Source organism: Ostrea edulis, chromosome 9 (assembly GCF_947568905.1).
Source record: "Ostrea edulis chromosome 9, xbOstEdul1.1, whole genome shotgun sequence".
NCBI lineage: Eukaryota > Metazoa > Mollusca > Bivalvia > Ostreida > Ostreidae > Ostrea > Ostrea edulis.
This window is the reverse complement of record NC_079172.1, coordinates 51,237,398-51,257,555: the sequence shown is the minus strand read 5'-3', so window position 1 is coordinate 51,257,555 and position 20,158 is coordinate 51,237,398. Positions and strand designations below refer to the sequence as shown.

The following is a 20,158-nucleotide window of genomic DNA, read 5'->3' as shown; positions in this document are numbered from 1 at the left end:
TTTTATTAAGATATTCAAGACAAGCATTAAATTTGGTAAGAGGAACAAACATTGGCCATCCAAGACCTCTACACAATCACAAGCAATACTTGTCAAGAATTCCATAAATTAGCATCAACATTTTTAAAACGGCAGTTTAGAGGGGGGGGGGGATCAGGCATATCATGATATACATAACACAAGCAATGTTTTTCTTTCCCATGTTTATTTGATTTACGTCTAAGAAATAAATTTCAGTTTTAATAATACATGAGAGTATGAACTGTGACACTACATGCCGGTATACTTCATGAAAAGGATGACAGCATAAAGCGTTGAAGTTCATACCATCATGTACTATCAGAAATAATATCTATTTCTTATATTTACGTTCTACTTTCATTTCTATCGGAAATCCCAGTCGTTAAGGAAAGGCCGTGCTTTTACGTATCCGGTTTTAAATTTTAAACACCGACTAGAAAGTTCCGGTTATAACTTCTTTGATGTTTGTAGTTTACGAGAACTATACGAGTCAAATTTAGCATTCAAATGTGAATCTTCAGATATATTTACCATGAATTGTTATAGTGTCAAGTCCTCACTAGCTCCAATGGTACAAAGCAATGTAATATCTACATTGATATCTTAAAGGCTCATAGCTTGCAATCTAAGCCTGAATAAGTTAATAATCATACATAGGCGTGACCCTCACAGTGGAATTCAAACCCAGAATTATAAAGTCTCAGAAAATCATCAGCAAAGTTGTTTAATATTTGAACTCTTCTTTATACGTACTTTCAAGAAACAAAATTATTTGTACATTAGCTGTAGTTGCTAGAATCTACATGAATTGTATGTTACACTATATTTATATTTTTCTATAAGTATGAGATAGCATGTATGTATTTTTATGTATGATATGATTGATAGCAACAACAAAAAAGAAAGGAAAAGAAAAATAACGCACACAAAATTGTGAGAAAGAGGAACCCCCCCCCATTCCTCTGTTCTAATTGTTTGGTAGGACAAAATTTTCAGTATGTTTTACATATATATATTGTTATATTCTCTCAATCTTGATTTTAAGACTGCATTTGCTGTTACAATTTACTATTTCCAAAGTGTGCAAAGAATAATTATAAAACTTAAATTAAAAAATGGGGGGTTTTCGTATTCAAGAGAGCATTTTGCAAAATATCTCTGGTCAACTATGGTAAAATATGGTTTTTTGTTAAACTTGGATATAATTCTAAATATTTTTAAAGAAAAACTGGCATGTAAACATTTTAGATTTTGAGAATTTTTCAAAATTGTGATATTCTGTGATTTTTTTCTGAAGGATGTGAGCAGATTAAACAGCAATTGTGTATGTTTTCAATTGAATATCTTTAAAAATTCTCTCAGTAAATGAATATCTATTCGTTTTGATATATCATAGCTTAATATGATGTGCTTTGGTACATAAATTAATAAAACATGAGATCATGCATCCTTGTGTTAAAATTTGGCTTTTGCATTTGGGGGTATATGTGCTCTGTAGCACATAGTATAAAAATAAACCCACAAAGGTATGACTAATATGGGTTTTTTAGTTAGTTTATGAGTTGTTAAAGTTATTTAAATGAATTTTTTTTTTTTTTGATTGACAGAAATTTCTAATAGTATTTACCTACCTTAAAATAGATCAAGATTTATACGCGCGTTGTTAACAATTGCATCGCGTTCATGAGGAAATGACAATCATTACAATTGGTAAAGATATCAAAGACAAAAACATTGCAAATGTAAATAGTGTGAAATATACAACAGGAGGTGTGCTTTTTCGCTGACGAATACATTGACTACCACATAAAGCTGATTTTGATCCGATACTCTAATGAAAAACATACATCATATACGAGTTATTTTCCTAAACCGATGATAAATGTGGCGGTAAACGAAATTATATGTGCTGGTCGTTGGATGGTCATGACATTACCTTTATTTTAGAGGTGTACACCAAAGATGGTGCTGTTGTTTTGGCTAGCCTTATTGGAAGCAGTTGGATTTTTAGTGCCACAAGAAACCCTGTCACTTTCGCCGGCACCTATTGGTACTATTTTTTCCACGACCAATATCTACACACTAAAGGACCACTCACTGAACCAGCCATCATAAAGGTAGCGGATTTCAACTTCATTTTAAAGTGAAAAATAAATGATTTCCTCCTGATACGAAACACAACTGCTACATGTAGATACGTAAGTAAAATCAACATAACTGCTACATGTAGATACGTAAGTAAAATCAACATAACTGCTACATGTAGATACGTAAGTAAAATCAACACAACTGCTACATGTAGATACGTAAGTAAAATCAACACAACTGCTACATGTAGATACGTAAGTAAAATCAACACAACTGCTACATGTAGATACGTAAGTAAAATCAACACAACTGCTACATGTAGATACGTAAGTAAAATCAACATAACTGCTACATGTAGATACGTAAGTAAAATCAACATAACTGCTACATGTAGATACGTAAGTGAAATCAACATAACTGCTACATGTAGATACGTAAGTAAAATCAACACAACTGCTACATGTAGATACGTAAGTAAAATCAACATAACTGCTACATGTAGATACGTAAGTAAAATCAACATAACTGCTACATGTAGATACGTAAGTAAAATCAACACAACTGCTACATGTAGATACGTAAGTAAAATCAACACAACTGCTACATGTAGATACGTAAGTAAAATCAACACAACTGCTACATGTAGATACGTAAGTAAAATCAACATAACTGCTACATGTAGATACGTAAGTAAAATCAACACAACTGCTACATGTAGATACGTAAGTAAAATCAACATAACTGCTACATGTAGATACGCAAGTAAAATCAACACTCCTTGTTTGCAGATTTTCCAGAACAAAGATTTCAACAACACCGGGATTCACTATGCTTATTCTCTCCCACATTCTGGTAGGTTGGCTCTTATTTTTGGCATCATAATTATATTGTGGATTAAAGTTCGGGTAACTTTAGTGTTTTGACTGTTTAAAACCTTGTACTTTTTTCTTGGAAGGAAAGAGTTGTCAAGGTCATTGTAATAATGGAGGCACATTTAATACCAAATTATGTGCCTGTGATTGTACCAGTGGCTTTTATGGTGAGTTGAAATTACGTTTATGAAACAAATAATCTCTTAGATTATGTATTTTATTAAAATTGCAAAGCGAGAACGGTTCCAATAGCAGTGCTTATTGAATATGTTTCGTGTTTTAGCACTTTCAATATCCATTGATGACGGAGGTGATTTTATTATTTTTTTAACCTTCCGCCTCGTAAATCTTTTACTTCAGAATGAACAAGATGTGTTTGTGAAACACGGATGCCCCCGTGTGGCAGCAAAGTAATCCTGGTACAAAAAGAAAGGTCTTGTGACAAGGGATACACTTGTGAAATATAAAAGCCATATCATACCGATTGTTAAGCCGTTCTTGGCACACTGATTTTGACTACGGATAACTCCGTTTACCTGAATAGGATATAGGGCTCACGGCGGGTGTGACCGGTCAACAGGGGATGCTTACTCCTCCTAGGCACCTGATCCCACCTCTGATGTGTCCAGGGGTCCGTGTTTGCCCAACTATCTATTTTGTATTGCTTGTAGGAGTTATGAGATTGATTACTGTTTCATCACTAAACATTCGAAGGTTGTGTCTAAGAATTAAGTTTCCAAAAGTAGGTCAAACTCATGAGGAAAATTGTTTGGTTTTATAAGAAAGGTCTTATCAAAAGGGATACCCATGTGAAATATTATTGCTTTATCACTATTCTTCAAAAGTTATGATGTATATTAAAGTTTTTCATTAGTACATACTACATGAGCTACATGTATGTTAAACTTCAAGGTCATTGGTTCAAAAGTTTTCGTATTAAAAGTATGGTCTTGTCAAAAGGTATAAACAAATGAAAATGCAAGCCCTGACCAAAGTCAAACTTTCAAAGGTAGGTCAAACTCCAAAGTTTAGTTTATGAGAGAGAAAAATGTGTTAACTTAAAAAAGATCTTGTCAAAAAGGAATGCAGAAGAAGAAATATGAAAGCTCTGTCGCTAACCAATCAAAATTTAGTTAAAGGTTTTCAAAATGAGGTCAAACTCCATCAATAAATGTCACAAAATCAAAAATGTTGATACCACAAGAAAGGTCTTGTCACAAGGAATATACATGTAAAATATGTAAGCCCTATCACCATCCATGCAAAAGTTATGGGCAAGGTTAAAAAAAAAATTGCGGACAGATAGACGGGCAGACCATAACCTATCCCCCTTAATCTCCCATTATGAGGGCAATATAAATTGTCAATCGAACACTTGGTAATAGTATAAATTCTAATTATTGTGAATTAAAAAAAATTAAGAAGTTTAATGCTTTGTTATCTTGCATCCAGGAAATACTTGCAGCAGTCGATGTAACACCTTCTGCTACAATGGCGCCACGGTAGATCAGTCCAACTGCGCATGTCAGTGCAATGACCATCAGACCGGAAGTCTTTGTAAATGTGCGTCAGGGTACACAGGAATAAACTGCACGATACATTCATAACAGTAATAAAAACAGATTCTCAATTATGATTTGAAAGGTTTTGTTTTTACGAAAGATCAGAGCACTATCGTTCTTGAACTTTAATTGATGTATCTACAAGGAGATTCGGGATAATTTACAAAATGATGTCTCCATTCTTAAGTATGAAATAATAATATTTACTCAGATCAAGGCATACCTTTACATGATATACACATTACTTATTAGCATGATGAATCAGACTACCAAATGGTCAAATGATAAATAATAGCCAGCTAGAATGTGTAGATAAATGCTTTAAAACACCTGAATTATTCCTACACAAAAAAAACGGGTCCAATTAGCGAGCTTTATTTCAAATAATAAAAAAAGAATTAGGTTTATGCATTTCAGGGCAATTCTTTGAACTTTTTATAGGTCTGTCTTACGATGGGACGTATCATGATAATGCGATATCTGTACGTCCGCCTGTTCAGGGTTTTATGTTTTTACATGAATTTTCAACTCTGTCATATATATTCAGCTAAACCTTGCAATGTACATTCTCTGTCACTATAGATCATGTTCCAATTCTGATACATTTCTTACAGGAGTTTTGCCCCTTTATTTGAAACTTGATGTTATATAAAGGGTACAAGTTTCTCCGTCTAACTCATCCCAGTTATCGAGTTAGGCCCTTCTTATTTGACATAGTGTTCGTATTAATATTGAAGATGTGAATGCGATAAGGATTTATACTTCTTTTTTTTTTAATTTATGGGATAATTTCACGGTGGTGGACATGGTCAATTTTGAGGAAGTATTCATCGAGTATACTCCAATATGTTGGGTACAGGCTATGCTGTGACGGGTGTAGCCTACCGAAGCGGCAATATAGATGGTCGAGGTTCGTTTTTGCATAATATTTCAATTTATGGATATATTTCGCAGATAAACATACATGTATGGTTACGGAAGAAACCATTAATTCAGGAATATATAGAAACAAATATATCCAGTGTACACTTTCTAGTTTTATCAAACACCTCAACACAATTCCGACGATCGGGGCAAGTTTGGCACTACCACGTGTCTATGATCAAATATCGGGGCAATGCTTTGTTTTATCGTCACATTTTGATGGCAAAAAAGTCTAACGTACAATAAACTTTTGTCTGTTGATTCAGTGGACCCATAATTTCGCAAAATCGTAAAGAGTAGCTTTAACTTTAATTTTTTAAATGAATGTTCAAATCACAGAATTTTCAATATGCCATGTAAAAACTGAATAGAAATTACAACATATAGACATAAGACCCCCCTTTTGTATAACAGAAAGTATTGTTACATAATTTACAGACTCCACTAAAGGTACAGGCATTAGGACAAAACACTTCAAAAATGTTGTCTCTGATCTTACCATTTTCCCCTTCGTCAACACATAGTTCGGGAACTTGTCAAACCAACGTAATAAATTCCACCAAAGAAAATGTGAAGATAATTAACAGTAATCAATCTCATAAATCCTATAAGGAATACAAAATAGAGAGTTGAGCAAACATGGACCCCTGGATATACCAGTGGTGGAATCAGGCGCCTAGGAGTAGTAAGCATCGCCTGTCGACCGGTCACATTTGCCGTGGGCCCTATATCTTAAAAGGAGTAACCCGTAGTCAGAATCAGTGTGCCAAGAACGGCTTAACAATTGGTATGAACCACGTCATACAGCATTTGACCCAATGACAGGTTGTACTGGCAAACTAGATCGTTATAACGATCATAGAATTGGTGAAATGCTGGACTTTAAACGAGATTAATATCATATCATAATCTTAATTGATTTTAAGAAGCGTATATATTTATTTAAATGATCTTTCCCCCCATGTTTTAAAAACCCAAGCTGATGCGGGCATGATCGTTGTTGTATTAATTATATAATATCTCCCCCCCCCCCCCCAGCAGCATTTCTCCCCATAAATAGGTTCAACATATTTACCCCTTGGGTGAAAAGTTACTACATTTATATGTAGCAAAACAGCCCCCATAGAAGGGGTTTCCCTTCCCTTTTTTTTTTAGCTCACCTGAGCCAAAGGCTCCAGTGAGCTTTTCTGATCGAAATTTGTCCGTTGTCGTTGTAAACATTTCACATTTCCATCTTCTTCTCCAGAACCACTAGGCCAATTTCAACCAAACTTGACACAAATCATCCTTGGGTGAAAGGAATTAGATTTTGTTCAAATGAAGGGTCATGTCCCCTTCAAAGGGGAGATAATTACAAAAGTAAGTTGAGGTCATTTAAAAATCTTCACAAGAACCACTGGGCCAGACGAGCTGAAATTCATATTCAAGATTGTTAAAACCATGACCCCGGGGGATAGGATGGGGCCACAATTGGGGATAAAAGATTTACATGCAAATACATGTATATAGGGAAAAAACTTTGAAAATCTTTTCAAGAACCTCTCGGCCAGGAAAGTACAAATTTACATGAAAGCTTCCTGACATAGTACAGCTTCAAGTTTGTAAAAATCATGGCCCCCAGGGGTAGGATGGGGTCACAATACGGGATCAAAGTTTTACATACAAATATATAAGATTTTTTTAAAAATCTTCTCCAGAACCACTAGACAGAAAAGCTGAGATTTACATGAAAGCTTCCCGAGATACATGTAGTGAAAATTCAAGTTCTTGAAAATGGGAATATACAGGGAAAATCTTTAAAAATCTTCTTCTAAAGAATCAATGAGCCAGAAAAGTTTAGATTTACATCAAATCTTCCTTATATACATGTAATGCAGGGCCGTTTCACATTCTCTACCCTGAGTTCCATGCGCTACTCGCACTACACCTTTGCCAACGGCTTTTTCCAGAAATCTTGTAAAAGTTTCTAATATCCAACATTTATGTTTTGGACTAAATATTTAGTCATATTATGAAATGCTTTTGGTGCAATTAAATTGATGCTTACGTGACCTCCGTTTTAAGGTAATATCCGAAAGACCTGTGATTCTTACTCCTACATGCCAAGCGTTTGGCAAAGGAATAATCACTACTTACATTTACGTCTTAGGTTTAACGTTGCCATGGCATGGGCGGGGCTCGAACGTACGACCTCCTGGTTACAAAGAGAACGCTCTACCACTTTCTGAGCTAACCCCGCCGTAGAATGGGTGAAATAATGCCAAAACGGCATAAAACCATAAACAATCCAATAATCTGAGCTACCGGGACCGGTCAACAGGAATAGAATTACGGGTGACATGCTACCATATACATTGTAGCAGATTTTCCGTGGGGGTTTGCTATGTAAGGGGGAAATCTTACTATATAGTCCTCTTTCTGTGGGAATAATCCTGTTATACAGCCAAGTTCCCGGGGCTAATTGTTATGTAGCCAGTTTTCCGGTGGAGAGATGACTAGGGGGAGGCTAGTGTGTAACATCAGCTAGCATGTTCAGTTTAAAAAGAAATTCAAATTTATGCATTTATTCAAATTGAGATACTTTAATAATAACTGTCTGTGCCTACTACCTGCAATCTTCATAGGTGATGAATATGATAAATTATAACGAGATAACTAACTCGTTATACCGTGATGATGATTCGTTACATGGATATGATTAGATGTAACTCGTTATTACAAGTTACGTTTATCATCTAAAAATGAACCCACCCGCTTTTGTAAATTCTTATCTCACAGACCGCTAAAACATTTTACAAAGAAACCCGATTTTGACCTTCGTAATTAAAAGGTGATCATTTTGCTGCTAACTGAAAAAGGTTTTTACTTGTGTTTACAACAAACAAAAGTACATACCTTGACTTGTCCGTACATGTATTTTTTGTTGTCCTTAACAGTATACCATATTTCTAATTAAATTGACTTCATAAATGTTAATACATGTATGTTAGTTCTACTGATTTGCTTAATGCCATAAATATTTATATTTTATTTCAACTTTTAAATATTTATCATTTATTCAATTATATAAATCACTTCATGAATATTTATGCTCAATTTCCACAAAAAATAAAACAAATTAAATAATGAAATGATGACAGCTGTGGCGATAGCTTCGTGAATAATATTACAAATTTAGATTCAGAAAAGGTACACGAAAACAGAATGGACAAAAATAATGTCTGCTCGGAGGATAAATTGAAGGCAAACTAATTCACTTGGTTTAAAAATAAACTTCCAAAATTCCTTCGACAATATTCCGTAGATATTTGGTCGGTAACAGTGTTTTAATATAATGAAGCAATCTTCGCATTTTCCCCCTCATCGATAAAGCCTACCAAAATCTTTTAATTTGTTCTTTTAAAAGTACGTGAATTCTGCATGGGGTTTATCACTTAAAAATTCAGAATATCATCACCCTGCTATCAAATGAAAGATGAAGATAACGAACAGTAATCAATCTCATAACTCCTATAAGCAATACAAAATAGAGAGCTGGGCAAACACGGACCCCTGGATACACCAGAGCTGGGATCAGGTGTCTAGGAGGAGTAAGCATCCCCTGTCGACCGGTCACACCCGCCGTGAGCCCTATATCTTGATCAGGTAAACAGAGTAATCTGTAGTCAAAATAAGTGTGCAAAGAATGCCTAACAATCGGTATGAAACACGTCAGACAGCATTTTACCTAATGAAAGATTCTACTGGCAAAGTAAATCGTTATAACGACCATAGAATTTGCGAAATGCTGACTTTAAACGAGACTGTTGAAAACCCTGCACCATTAACTTCTTTGTCAGTAGCCTGCCTCAATTTAAAAACTGACCATACGCGGAACAAGGTCTTCCGTATCGAATCAGTTGAGAGATATAAACACCATATGCATATGATAATGGAATATTGCTACATGGTATGGGAAGTTGACGATGGAGAAATTGAAATCATCCCGCTTGTCATAAAGTTGAGTTGTTAGTTTGCCGTTAGTATCTACTTTCAATAAAATATCTAAGTATGAAGCAGAAGTGGACAACTCTGTTGTGTCTTTTATTTTGAGTTCACAGGGATATATCGAATCGACATATGAATGAAATCTGTTATTGTTAATAGATAGAACGTCGTTGATATTTCTAAATGTCGAATTGAAGGCCACAGCAAGAGATTTTTTCTTCTCATGTGGACGTTTTTGAATGAATTCTGCTTCGTAGGAATATAAAACCAGGTCAGTTAACAAAGGAGCACAATTTGTGCCCATGGGAATTCCAATAGACTGTTGGAAGACCTGATCACCAAAACCTACGAAGATAATGTCAATGAGGAACTCCAACACATTTTTTATTTCAACTTCAGAGTACTTGTGCGTGGAATGAGAGTGGTGTTTAACAAAGCATTTTTTTTTAATGATTGATCGCTGGATATAAATATTTCCGTTTTCATTTTTTGTTGAAGAAACAACTGTTGTATTGTGTATCGCTTATAGGAGTTATGAGATTGATCGCTGTTCGTTATCGTCACCTTTCATTATGATGGGAATAACTATCTTATCATTTATAATTGTGACAGTTAAAGTAATACATGTACATGTAATAGCTCTAAATCTGGGGAAAAAATATTTTGTTAGTAAAATGTGCTATTATGATACATATAGTTTTGTGTGTAACTTAAAAGTATAGTCAATGATAAAATTAAAACTAACATTAAGATTTTATCAAAATAAAGATTTCGGTTCTATTAGATATATAGCATTATTTTGGTACAGGAAGACAATAATGTAATTTTGCTTCATTCAGATCCTCTGGATAGTCCTTCTAACACAATTATTGATAACAAACGTTTATAAACTTTCTATCATTGAGATAGTAAATCACAATTTTGCAACAAAAATATTCGACACGAAAATGTCAAATAGGATCGCAAACATCCTATTTAGCAGCACCATGAACACGTCGCCGGTAAAACTCAGTTTGTGACCGTTATAGACCAGCATTAACGGTCGTAAATTGCAAATAGTTATTCCCTAAATGTTAGTCCCTAGTATATATTGAACCTCTGAAAAATGGATATGGGTGGAACCTTCTCCCTTGGGAATAATTCCAAATTTGCGCATTAAAGTTTCCAGATATATCTATGTAATTTAGGTTAGGACTTAATTTGGTGAAGCTCCGGTCTAAGCGCCGAAGCTTGTTTCCATGAAGGTCTAGAGTCTTCATATAAATGCTTTTGCCTTGATAATGTATCTCTACAACTTGTAATGACAACTGCATGTATATCCTCCTAAATGCGACGCAGTTGTAAACAATGCGCGTATGAATACAGATAAAATAGCACGTCTATTCAGCTTGGAAAATCAAAGTAGAATATGAATACAAGAAATAATTTTATTATTAAGAATCTGCGATGCTGTACACCAGCATACTTTTGGAACCGCGTTAGAGCATCACATTTTAAACTAAAAGACAGCAGCGGCTTTCCATAAATTGATGCTACAAGTATATATATTCTGACAGTTTGGCTTGGTATAAGATTAGTTGCACACAAAGACTGCGTGTGTAGGCAGCTAGATATAAGTACTGGTTTGGTAAACCTTTGTGAATAACGATCATGTTGTCTGTTTTGGGAATAATTTTCATGCTTATTGCATACTGTTCCAGCATAGAGGTAGGAATGTATACATTGTTTTATCCTATTCATGTGGGAAAGTGTCTTCCATAGACAGAAACTCATTTCTCGGGCCTATTTATTATCAGAAATTATAATTCAACTGACTGGTTGTTAAAAGTTGCACATCTTTTCATAAACCGCTCCTTCATAATTATAGAGACGTCACCGACGTTGCTGTTCAAATCGTCACATCAAACCTCTTGACGACTTAGCCGTTAGAGCTCTTTGCCGTGCCAGCACCTACCATTAAACTAGACCTTCAAGAACCCAGAGAACTTTCTCTTCTATCACCGAACGCTGATAAAGGAATAGTTGCTATCAATTTTACGCCTCTTGTCTGTCGCGGGCTGGAATGGAACTTAGACTAAGTGCTCTCCCGACTAAGTTAAAATGTGTAGGTTGAGAACTAAATTAATCCACAAAGAACAAATTCTTATAATATATGTATTACCAACAATTGAAATGCCATTCTCTAAATATTATGACATGTATTTGATCAAAATTCCAAGTCCTACATTTCTAATGATTTGAACCGTTCTTTTCCGTTTACGTCCTTTCTCTTTAAGGAATGAAGCTAATTTGGACCTATGTTAGACGATAACCGAACTCGGTGCAGTCTACAGCTTCATATTATACGTTTCGCGGATTATAGAGCGTAAACTGCACCAAGTTAGGTTACAGGTCAAAATTATAATTAGCATCATTCCTTAAAGTTTAATATAGAAAGACAAAACTACACTGTACAAGTCTTAGTTTATGAAAATGGGAAACAAACACTGATAAATAGGAATCAATTGAACCGCTCAAAGAATCGCTTAGCGATATGCCGACGGAGCGTAGACCGAGAAATCCGCCATCTTGGATCTTCGCATAATCGGAACATGTACTATTTTGATCAAATTTGAAAACGCAAGGTGGAGTTTGCAACGAATCTTGAACTTGATTTTAATTATGTGTGTTGGCTACATATGTAGGCCCAATGTTTAATTCACAGTGCAAGATCGACTTTTGAGTCGCTTTGATAGAAAGTACCGTCTACGCACTCTGGTGATTTTATATTTCATAGAAGGCCTACAACTTAACTGCGATGTAATTTTTTTTGGGGTTGTTAAAGAGTTTGTCCCCATACCAAGCTATGTTATACAATATAAACTTATTTTTTTCAGTGTGCTCAGCCAATGCAATTGCGTGTTAGATATTAAATTAAATTATAAATAAATGGATCACATACACACAAACTCTGCATTGCGTGCCTTGTAAAAGCAATAGAATTAGATCAAGCTGCATGTACATTTGTAGGCATGTGTTCAATACCTTTTCCATGTTTAAACAGATCCATGGCAACGAAAAGCTTGAGGAGTCAACTATAAGGTCACTATTCCAAAGAAGTACGGGTAAGTATCCACCACAGAGTTCTAGTCGTAATAACAGTCAAGTGGGGAAATAGCGAACATGGAGATGTACATCAAACTTTCATTCTGGTTGTGTACAAGTAAAACATCTATTTTTTCTCATCTCTTTTAAATTAATTTACTGGATCGGCTAGTTTGCATGAGCCGAAGCTGGGCATACAAAACATTCTAAAACTCAATAATTTCCGAGGGTTATTTTTTGGGAGGGGGTATTGAATTATTCTTTTAATAATTTAAACCGAATTTTTAATTAACATGTGAATGCAGGTATATACTATTTTATGAATAATCATTACAACAAATATGTTTCCATATTGTGATAACAAAATTTGTGAACATAAAGGGAAGGGGTACATGTATATATAACGATTAATATGAAACCACAATGAAGAGAAAAGCGTTATTTATAGTAAATGTTTATCATATTATACCTGTTCTCATAAAGCAGAGGTTACAATGAATCTACTCCACAGATATGTGTTATTTTTCCTTTTTTTAATTTCAATCTGCATTCATTTGATTTCTCACTTAGTTTTATTTCTACAAAAGTAATTATTAACTTTCACTCTCGACAGAAGATTATGAAGCTTTTGACGTATCGTCGTTACAAGAAGTTAATAAGAACATGGAAAGGTATGTTAATGATTCTAAAGCCGAATATAGAATACTTTGTGTGTAATTGGATGAGGGTTTTATTATGGGGGGGGGGTGTATATTTAGCACCATTTTTGTCCCCCACCGCAGCGCGGAAGGGGACATACAAATACAGGTGTCCGTGTGTTCGTCCGTCCCACTTCACTTTGTGGACTCAACTCCTCAGAAACCGCCCAGCGGATTTTGTTCATATTTTGTAGGATTGTTAGTCACCATGTGTAGTTGATCATGTTATGCCGCCATTTTGATTCGCTAAATTTTACAGGAGTTATGGAACTTTGTTGAATTTGTACATGCTACACTACAGAAACACTTTGTGGACGCAACTTCTCCGAAACTGCTCAACGGATTTTGTTCAAATTTTGTACTGTCATTTTAATTCGACAAATTTTAGTACAGGAGTTATGGGACTTTTGTGCTTCAACTTTTTTTTGCGGCGGTGGGGGACATGGCTACGTGTAGCAATCTTGTAAACAACAGCAACTTATCGTGACGTCAATGAGCAGGGGGTATAAAAATTCACGTGAAATGACATGTGTATTTCATTTTCGGTTAGGTAATTTTGATATGTTAGTGATATATCGACGCCATTATCATAGTTTTGATATGAAACATATTTCCTGAACTCTATCAAATATGTGTAAAGGTAGTAAATAACCTGCGTATAAAATTATGTGAAATATGCCTATGTACATGTAGTAAATTAGCTGCGTATATAACTCTTCTAAAAGAGTTATAAATATGTACACATACACTGCAAATAGTACAGAATATCAAATCTAGCTAGGTATTTTTGCATATTTGAGAATTTTAAAGAATAGTCATTTCTTCCTCAAATTATGTGTTTAGACAATCTAATTAAAATCAGATCTTCTTTAACCGCCTTCTCCAGTGTAACGGTGGAAAAGATCTGATTTTCATTAGATTGGTGTTTAAAAAAGTGAAGTACCAGAACAAAAAATTTAAATGATATACCAGTATGTTTTTACGCGTTGTCTTTTCTTTTTTATCATTGATTGGAATTTTTTTCTTTCATACTTTAATCATTTTGAAAAACTATATTTATTCAGTTTCAAAACTCGGAATGCACGAAGCTCCCCGCCAACAGAATTACAGCTTTCTGCGTTTGGAGAGGACTACCGAATGAAAGTATTTAAACCGGAACCCGTTTTGCATCCCCAAGCCAGAATTGTAACGAGTGATGGCGCAGACGAGAAAGACTGGACCGGGACTATACCCGACTGTTTCCTGGCTGGACACCTGACGTCCCATGACGGAACCGTGTCTCTTTCAAACTGTGATGGTTTGGTATATACTTCGTAATTTTGTGATGTAGTTCCACTAAGTTTTGTTTCAAAATCCCATGCCGTATAAGGTCCGTAAAATATTTTATTTAATGTGTTTTAGAAAAGTCATAGACATGGTTTTTCTTCCTCATAAAATCATATGAATCTGTGTGTGTGTGTGTAACAATCGTCATCCTCCTCTTGGAGGAATACAAGTTCAGTTTGCATATCAGCTGGATTGGTCTGAACGTCGGTTTTTCGGTTTTCCGAACTTTTTCATTACGGATACATACATGTACACTGCCCTGAAATTTAGTCACAAGCTTCCTCTCAACGGAATATAATTGCAGTTTGCATTTTAGCTGGATTGCTGCACCATGAACTACTTAAGGGCTAAAAGTAGTTGATATAGTTTTCCAGGTTTTTTCATTATGGATACAGGTATTGCCCTGAAATTTTATCACAACCTCCCTCTCAGATACATGCATAATCAGGTCACATTTTAACTTGATTGATGCACCATGACCTAATTTGGGACAAAAGGTAGTTCAAAATGTTTCCTGGACGTTTTTTCATCATGGATACAGATATTGCAACCTCCCTTTTCAGAGAAAACATAATCAGTTCACCTGTCAGATAAATTGGTGCATCATGACCTTCTTTATGGCTTTTCTATTCAGAATGTGTGATATCGATTCAGAGTGCATAATTTGCTTACAGGTTGAATTTCGCTGTCCCACGGGCGTGTATTGTACCGTTTGTTGAATTTCGCTGTCCCACGGGCGTGTATTGTACCGTTTGTTGAATTTCGCTGTCCCACGGGCGTGTATTGTACCGTTTGTTGAATTTCGCTGTCCCACGGGCCTATATTGTACCGTTTGTTGAATTTCGCTGTCCCACGGGCGTGTATTGTACCGTTTGTTGAATTTCACTGTCCCACGGGCGTGTATTGTACCGTTTGTTGAATTTCACTGTCCCACGGGCGTGTATTGTACCGTTTGTTGAATTTCGCTGTCCCACGGGCGTGTATTGTACCGTTTGTTGAATTTCGCTGTCCCACGGGCGTGTATTGTACCGTTTGTTGAATTTCGCTGTCCCACGGGCCTATATTGTACCGTTTGTTGAATTTCGCTGTCCCACGGGCGTGTATTGTACCGTTTGTTGAATTTCACTGTCCCACGGGCGTGTATTGTACCGTTTGTTGAATTTCACTGTCCCACGGGCGTGTATTGTACCGTTTGTTGAATTTCACTGTCCCACGGGCGTTTATTGTACCGTTTGTTGAATTTCACTGTCCCACGGGCGTGTATTGTACCGTTTGTTGAATTTCACTGTCCCACGGGCGTGTATTGTACCGTTTGTTGAATATCACTGTCTGGGGGGCGTGTATTGTACCGTTTGTTGAATTTCACTGTCTGGGGGGCGCGTATTGTACCGTTTGTTGAATTTCACTGTCCCACGGGCGTGTATTGTACCGTTTGTTGAATTTCACTGTCCCACGGGCGTGTATTGTACCGTTTGTTGAATCTCACTGTCTGGGGGGCGTGTATTGTACCGTTTGTTGAATTTCACTGTCCCACGGGCGTGCATTGTACCGTTTGTTGAATCTCACTGTCTGGGGGGCGTGTATTGTACCGTTTGTTGAATCTCACTGTCTGGGGGGCGTGTATTGTACCGTTTGTTGAATTTCACTGTCTGGGGGGCGTGTATTGTACCGTTTGTTGAATTTCACTGTCTGGGGGGCGTGTATTGTACCGTTTGTTGAATTTCACTGTCCCACGGGCGTGTATTGTACCGTTTGTTGAATTTCACTGTCCCACGGGCGTGTATTGTACCGTTTGTTGAATTTCACTGTCCCACGGGCGTGTATTGTACCGTTTGTTGAATTTCACTGTCCCACGGGCGTGTATTGTACCGTTTGTTGAATCTCACTGTCTGGGGGCGTGTATTGTACCGTTTGTTGAATTTCACTGTCCCACGGGCGTGTATTGTACCGTTTGTTGAATCTCACTGTCCCACGGGCGTGTATTGTACCGTTTGTTGAATCTCACTGTCTGGGGGGCGTGTATTGTACCGTTTGTTGAATTTCACTGTCTGGGGGGCGTGTATTGTACCGTTTGTTGAATTTCACTGTCCCACGGGCGTGTATTGTACCGTTTGTTGAATTTCACTGTCTGGGGGGCGTGTATTGTACCGTTTGTTGAATTTCACTGTCCCACGGGCGTGTATTGTACTGTTTGTTGAATTTCACTGTCTGGGGGGCGTGTATTGTACCGTTTGTTGAATTTCACTGTCCCACGGGCGTGTATTGTACCGTTTGTTGAATTTCACTGTCCCACGGGCGTGTATTGTACCGTTTGTTGAATTTCACTGTCCCACGGGCGTGTATTGTACCGTTTGTTGAATTTCACTGTCTGGGGGGCGTGTATTGTACCGTTTGTTGAATTTCACTGTCTGGGGGGGCGTGTATTGTACCGTTTGTTGAATCTCACTGTCTGGGGGGCGTGTATTGTACCGTTTGTTGAATTTCACTGTCTGGGGGGCGTGTATTGTACCGTTTGTTGAATCTCACTGTCTGGGGGGCGTGTATTGTACCGTTTGTTGAATCTCACTGTCTGGGGGGCGTGTATTGTACCGTTTGTTGAATCTCACTGTCTGGGGGGCGTGTATTGTACCGTTTGTTGAATCTCACTGTCTGGGGGGCGTGTATTGTACTGTTTGCGTTTCTACTCTTGTTACGTATCTATTATTATATTTTTGTCTAAACAACAATGTCTTAAAAGACGGTGAAAAATTGAAAAGGTATCCACTTCCTGTAGTTTGTGTGAATTTCAAACAAATTAATTTCAGAGAGAGTATAGAGGACTATGAGATAAAGTTAATCAACATTCACTGCTATTCAAGGAGGGTAACTCTTCCATATTCAATTACTGAAATTTAAAAACATGTACGTATTTGTAATGAAGGTCCCCATTGCTTCAATTTTATGAAACATAAAAAAAAATATTGACAAATAATTTATTTTCATGTCACTGCCCTGCCTATTCCGTTATAAATCTTCAGAACACTTAACAAAAATAGATACATGGGAGCATGCATATTTTGTGACTTAGTTTGGTTGTAAACAACTGTATACAAATTTCCCCCGCTGTTCAGGACTTAATTAGAAATCATGGGAATAAGTCACATGCCATATGGTAAATGTATTCATTTTATACTTATAAAAACATAAATTAGTATTTTAGAAAATGGTTGTTTGTAGCAAGTGTCGGCTAAGTTATCTACCCCATGGACATATGGGTACCCAAGATACACACAACAAATGGCAATTTTACAAATCAAATATAAACAATCAGGGGAACAAAGATCGATGAAAATAGACATATACACGAAGTTCTACATGCTTAGTTCTGTTGTAAAAGCTGTGAATATATACAATGAAAAAGGCGGATTAATTCCATACAATTTCATATTAATATTCAAAGGTTTTCTTCTTAGATTTGACATTGCAGCGTAAATTTTAATTACTTTTGAATTATGATATTACAAACTCTAGACATATTACATTCTAATACATAATGTAATTTGTGTTTTGTGACAGATACATGTACTACATATTCTTTCACACACAGTGGAATGCCAGACTATCTCTTAGTTTCTACTGAGAGGCGATGGTTTATAGTACGAAATTTCATATTTTCCTGAATTTCATTGATGTGGTTTTTGGAATTCTTTGGTTTCTTTGACCCCGTGTTAGCGACTGATTCCACAATTAATCTAATTTCCTCTCACTTATTTCCTCGGTTACTACTTTTTAATTAATCCAATAAAACGCCATACTGTTCGGAAAGAATCGCATGTGTCTACATTTTAGGTCCTCTAACCACCGTAGTTCGTAATGATTAAATATTGAATCAATTTAAGGAAGGACGATTCAGCACAAAAGCGGGAGATTTCCACATAAAAGAACTTCCTAAAGTCCACAACAAGCACCTTAATTTCTCAGATGACGAGAGGGCACTTGTAATTGCTAAAGCTAGGTCAAACGGAATTCCAGACGACCAGGACGGTAATTATGCCATTACAGACATTTCTCCATTGATACATGATGTGTGTCTACCTTACTCAGCATGAAGCTATTTCAATTTTGTTCATCAGTTCATGTGTTACTTGTTGCTTAACTTTTTAAATATAGTATTTGGAAAAATTCACTTCTAAAATTAACGGAACACAGAGATGACCTCATGTTTTTAGTTTGTGAGGGGTTGGGGTTGGGAACAATTGTACAAATGTAAAGCTGGTATGATTTTTATCCAAATATTTTTATGTGGAATGATTTTTATTAAAATTTGTGTTTAAACAACTCTGCACCAACTTCTCCCTGTAAAATGTTATCCTCAACGAAATCGATACACATGTATTTCTGAGTTGTCCTACATCTGAACTCTACGGCGAGAATTAAGATATACATTTGTATTTCTGTACATATGCACGCGATGGTTACAGGTGTCTTATCGCTGCGTACATAAATATTGCTAAAGTATGATACAAACACCCGAACTGCAGGGAAACAAAACCTTTAATAAGTTTATGAGTATTGGAGAATAAAGTTACTCGACATTCCCCTCCTTTGAGGATATCATTTTACTGGGGAAAGTGAACTATTCTCGAGAAGGACGTTAAACAATACTCAATCAATCAACGTCTTCGTGTGATGCATTTGCATGTAGATGAAACATATACTCCAAATGATTCTCATTTATAAGATGGCCATCTTCCTGTATTAAATGACCACATGAGTAAAACAAAAGTTCACAGAAGACGGCGTTCCACGCACTCCAGAAATGTAGTGGTCGAGATGGCGGTGTACACCGACAGCAAATACACAGAACGGTTCCTACCCAAAGACGTGGTCAAGAGAGTAGAATTGATGATCTTGAAATATAATGGGGTATGATATTCTGACTTATGCAGTGAATATTTTCTTCTTTGCTTCAGCTTGCATGTTCTGGACAATCAAAATACGTGTTCGTCAAAGGTCATAAACATAGATTTCTTCTAGCCAAAAAGCCAATGCATTCAAGAATGAAAATCGGGTCCCAGTTAATTCTCAAGCATGATCGTTGTGGTTGGTTATATATTGTTTAAAGTCCCGCTCGAGAATTTTTCATTCATGTGGATATATCACCATTTCCGGTGAAGGGCTGTAAAATTTAGACCAATGGTCGACGTTTACTGCGTTTGAGCAGGGAGGGGTCTTTATCGTGCCACCCATGTTGTGACAAGGGCCCTCGGTTTTTGCGGTCTCATCCGAAGGACCATCCCATTAAATCGCCTCTTACGACAAGCAAGGGGTACTAAGGACCTATTCTCATCCGGATCCCCACATCCATTCAGGTTAACCAAAAAAGACAACTAATATGTTTGGTTTTATTCTTTACGAAAAGTTCATAAATTCATAAACTATTCGTATTAGGTTAATTACTTTAGGCCAAGCAAATGCAGTAAGATGTTTTCACACATTGCTATACCTTTAGCATGTAGATATAGAAGGGAACTTAAAATAAATCTCTCACTATGATGCGATACGATACATCTATCGTTATTTTCTATTGATACCTGTATTTCATATTTTTGTAATG

General features: G+C 36.3%; 2 protein-coding genes across 2 annotated transcripts in view; both read left to right on the top strand.

Moving 5' to 3' along the window:
- LOC125660075 (A disintegrin and metalloproteinase with thrombospondin motifs 1-like) overlaps positions 1-4,856 on the top strand; it is a 57,674-nt gene extending 52,818 nt beyond the window's left edge. Inside the window, exons 19-22 of the mRNA XM_056150783.1 lie at positions 1,969-2,138; positions 2,898-2,961; positions 3,065-3,148; positions 4,434-4,856. Coding sequence (XP_056006758.1) covers positions 1,969-2,138; positions 2,898-2,961; positions 3,065-3,148; positions 4,434-4,588 — 473 coding nt within the window. The 3' untranslated portion in view covers positions 4,589-4,856. The remainder of the gene's footprint in view (positions 1-1,968; positions 2,139-2,897; positions 2,962-3,064; positions 3,149-4,433) is intronic.
- Positions 4,857-19,319: 14,463 nt separating this feature from the next.
- Positions 19,320-20,158, top strand: part of LOC125658021 (A disintegrin and metalloproteinase with thrombospondin motifs 1-like) — a 32,350-nt gene continuing 31,511 nt past the window's right edge. Inside the window, exon 1 of the mRNA XM_048889052.2 lies at positions 19,320-19,467. Coding sequence (XP_048745009.2) covers positions 19,375-19,467 — 93 coding nt within the window. The 5' untranslated portion in view covers positions 19,320-19,374. The remainder of the gene's footprint in view (positions 19,468-20,158) is intronic.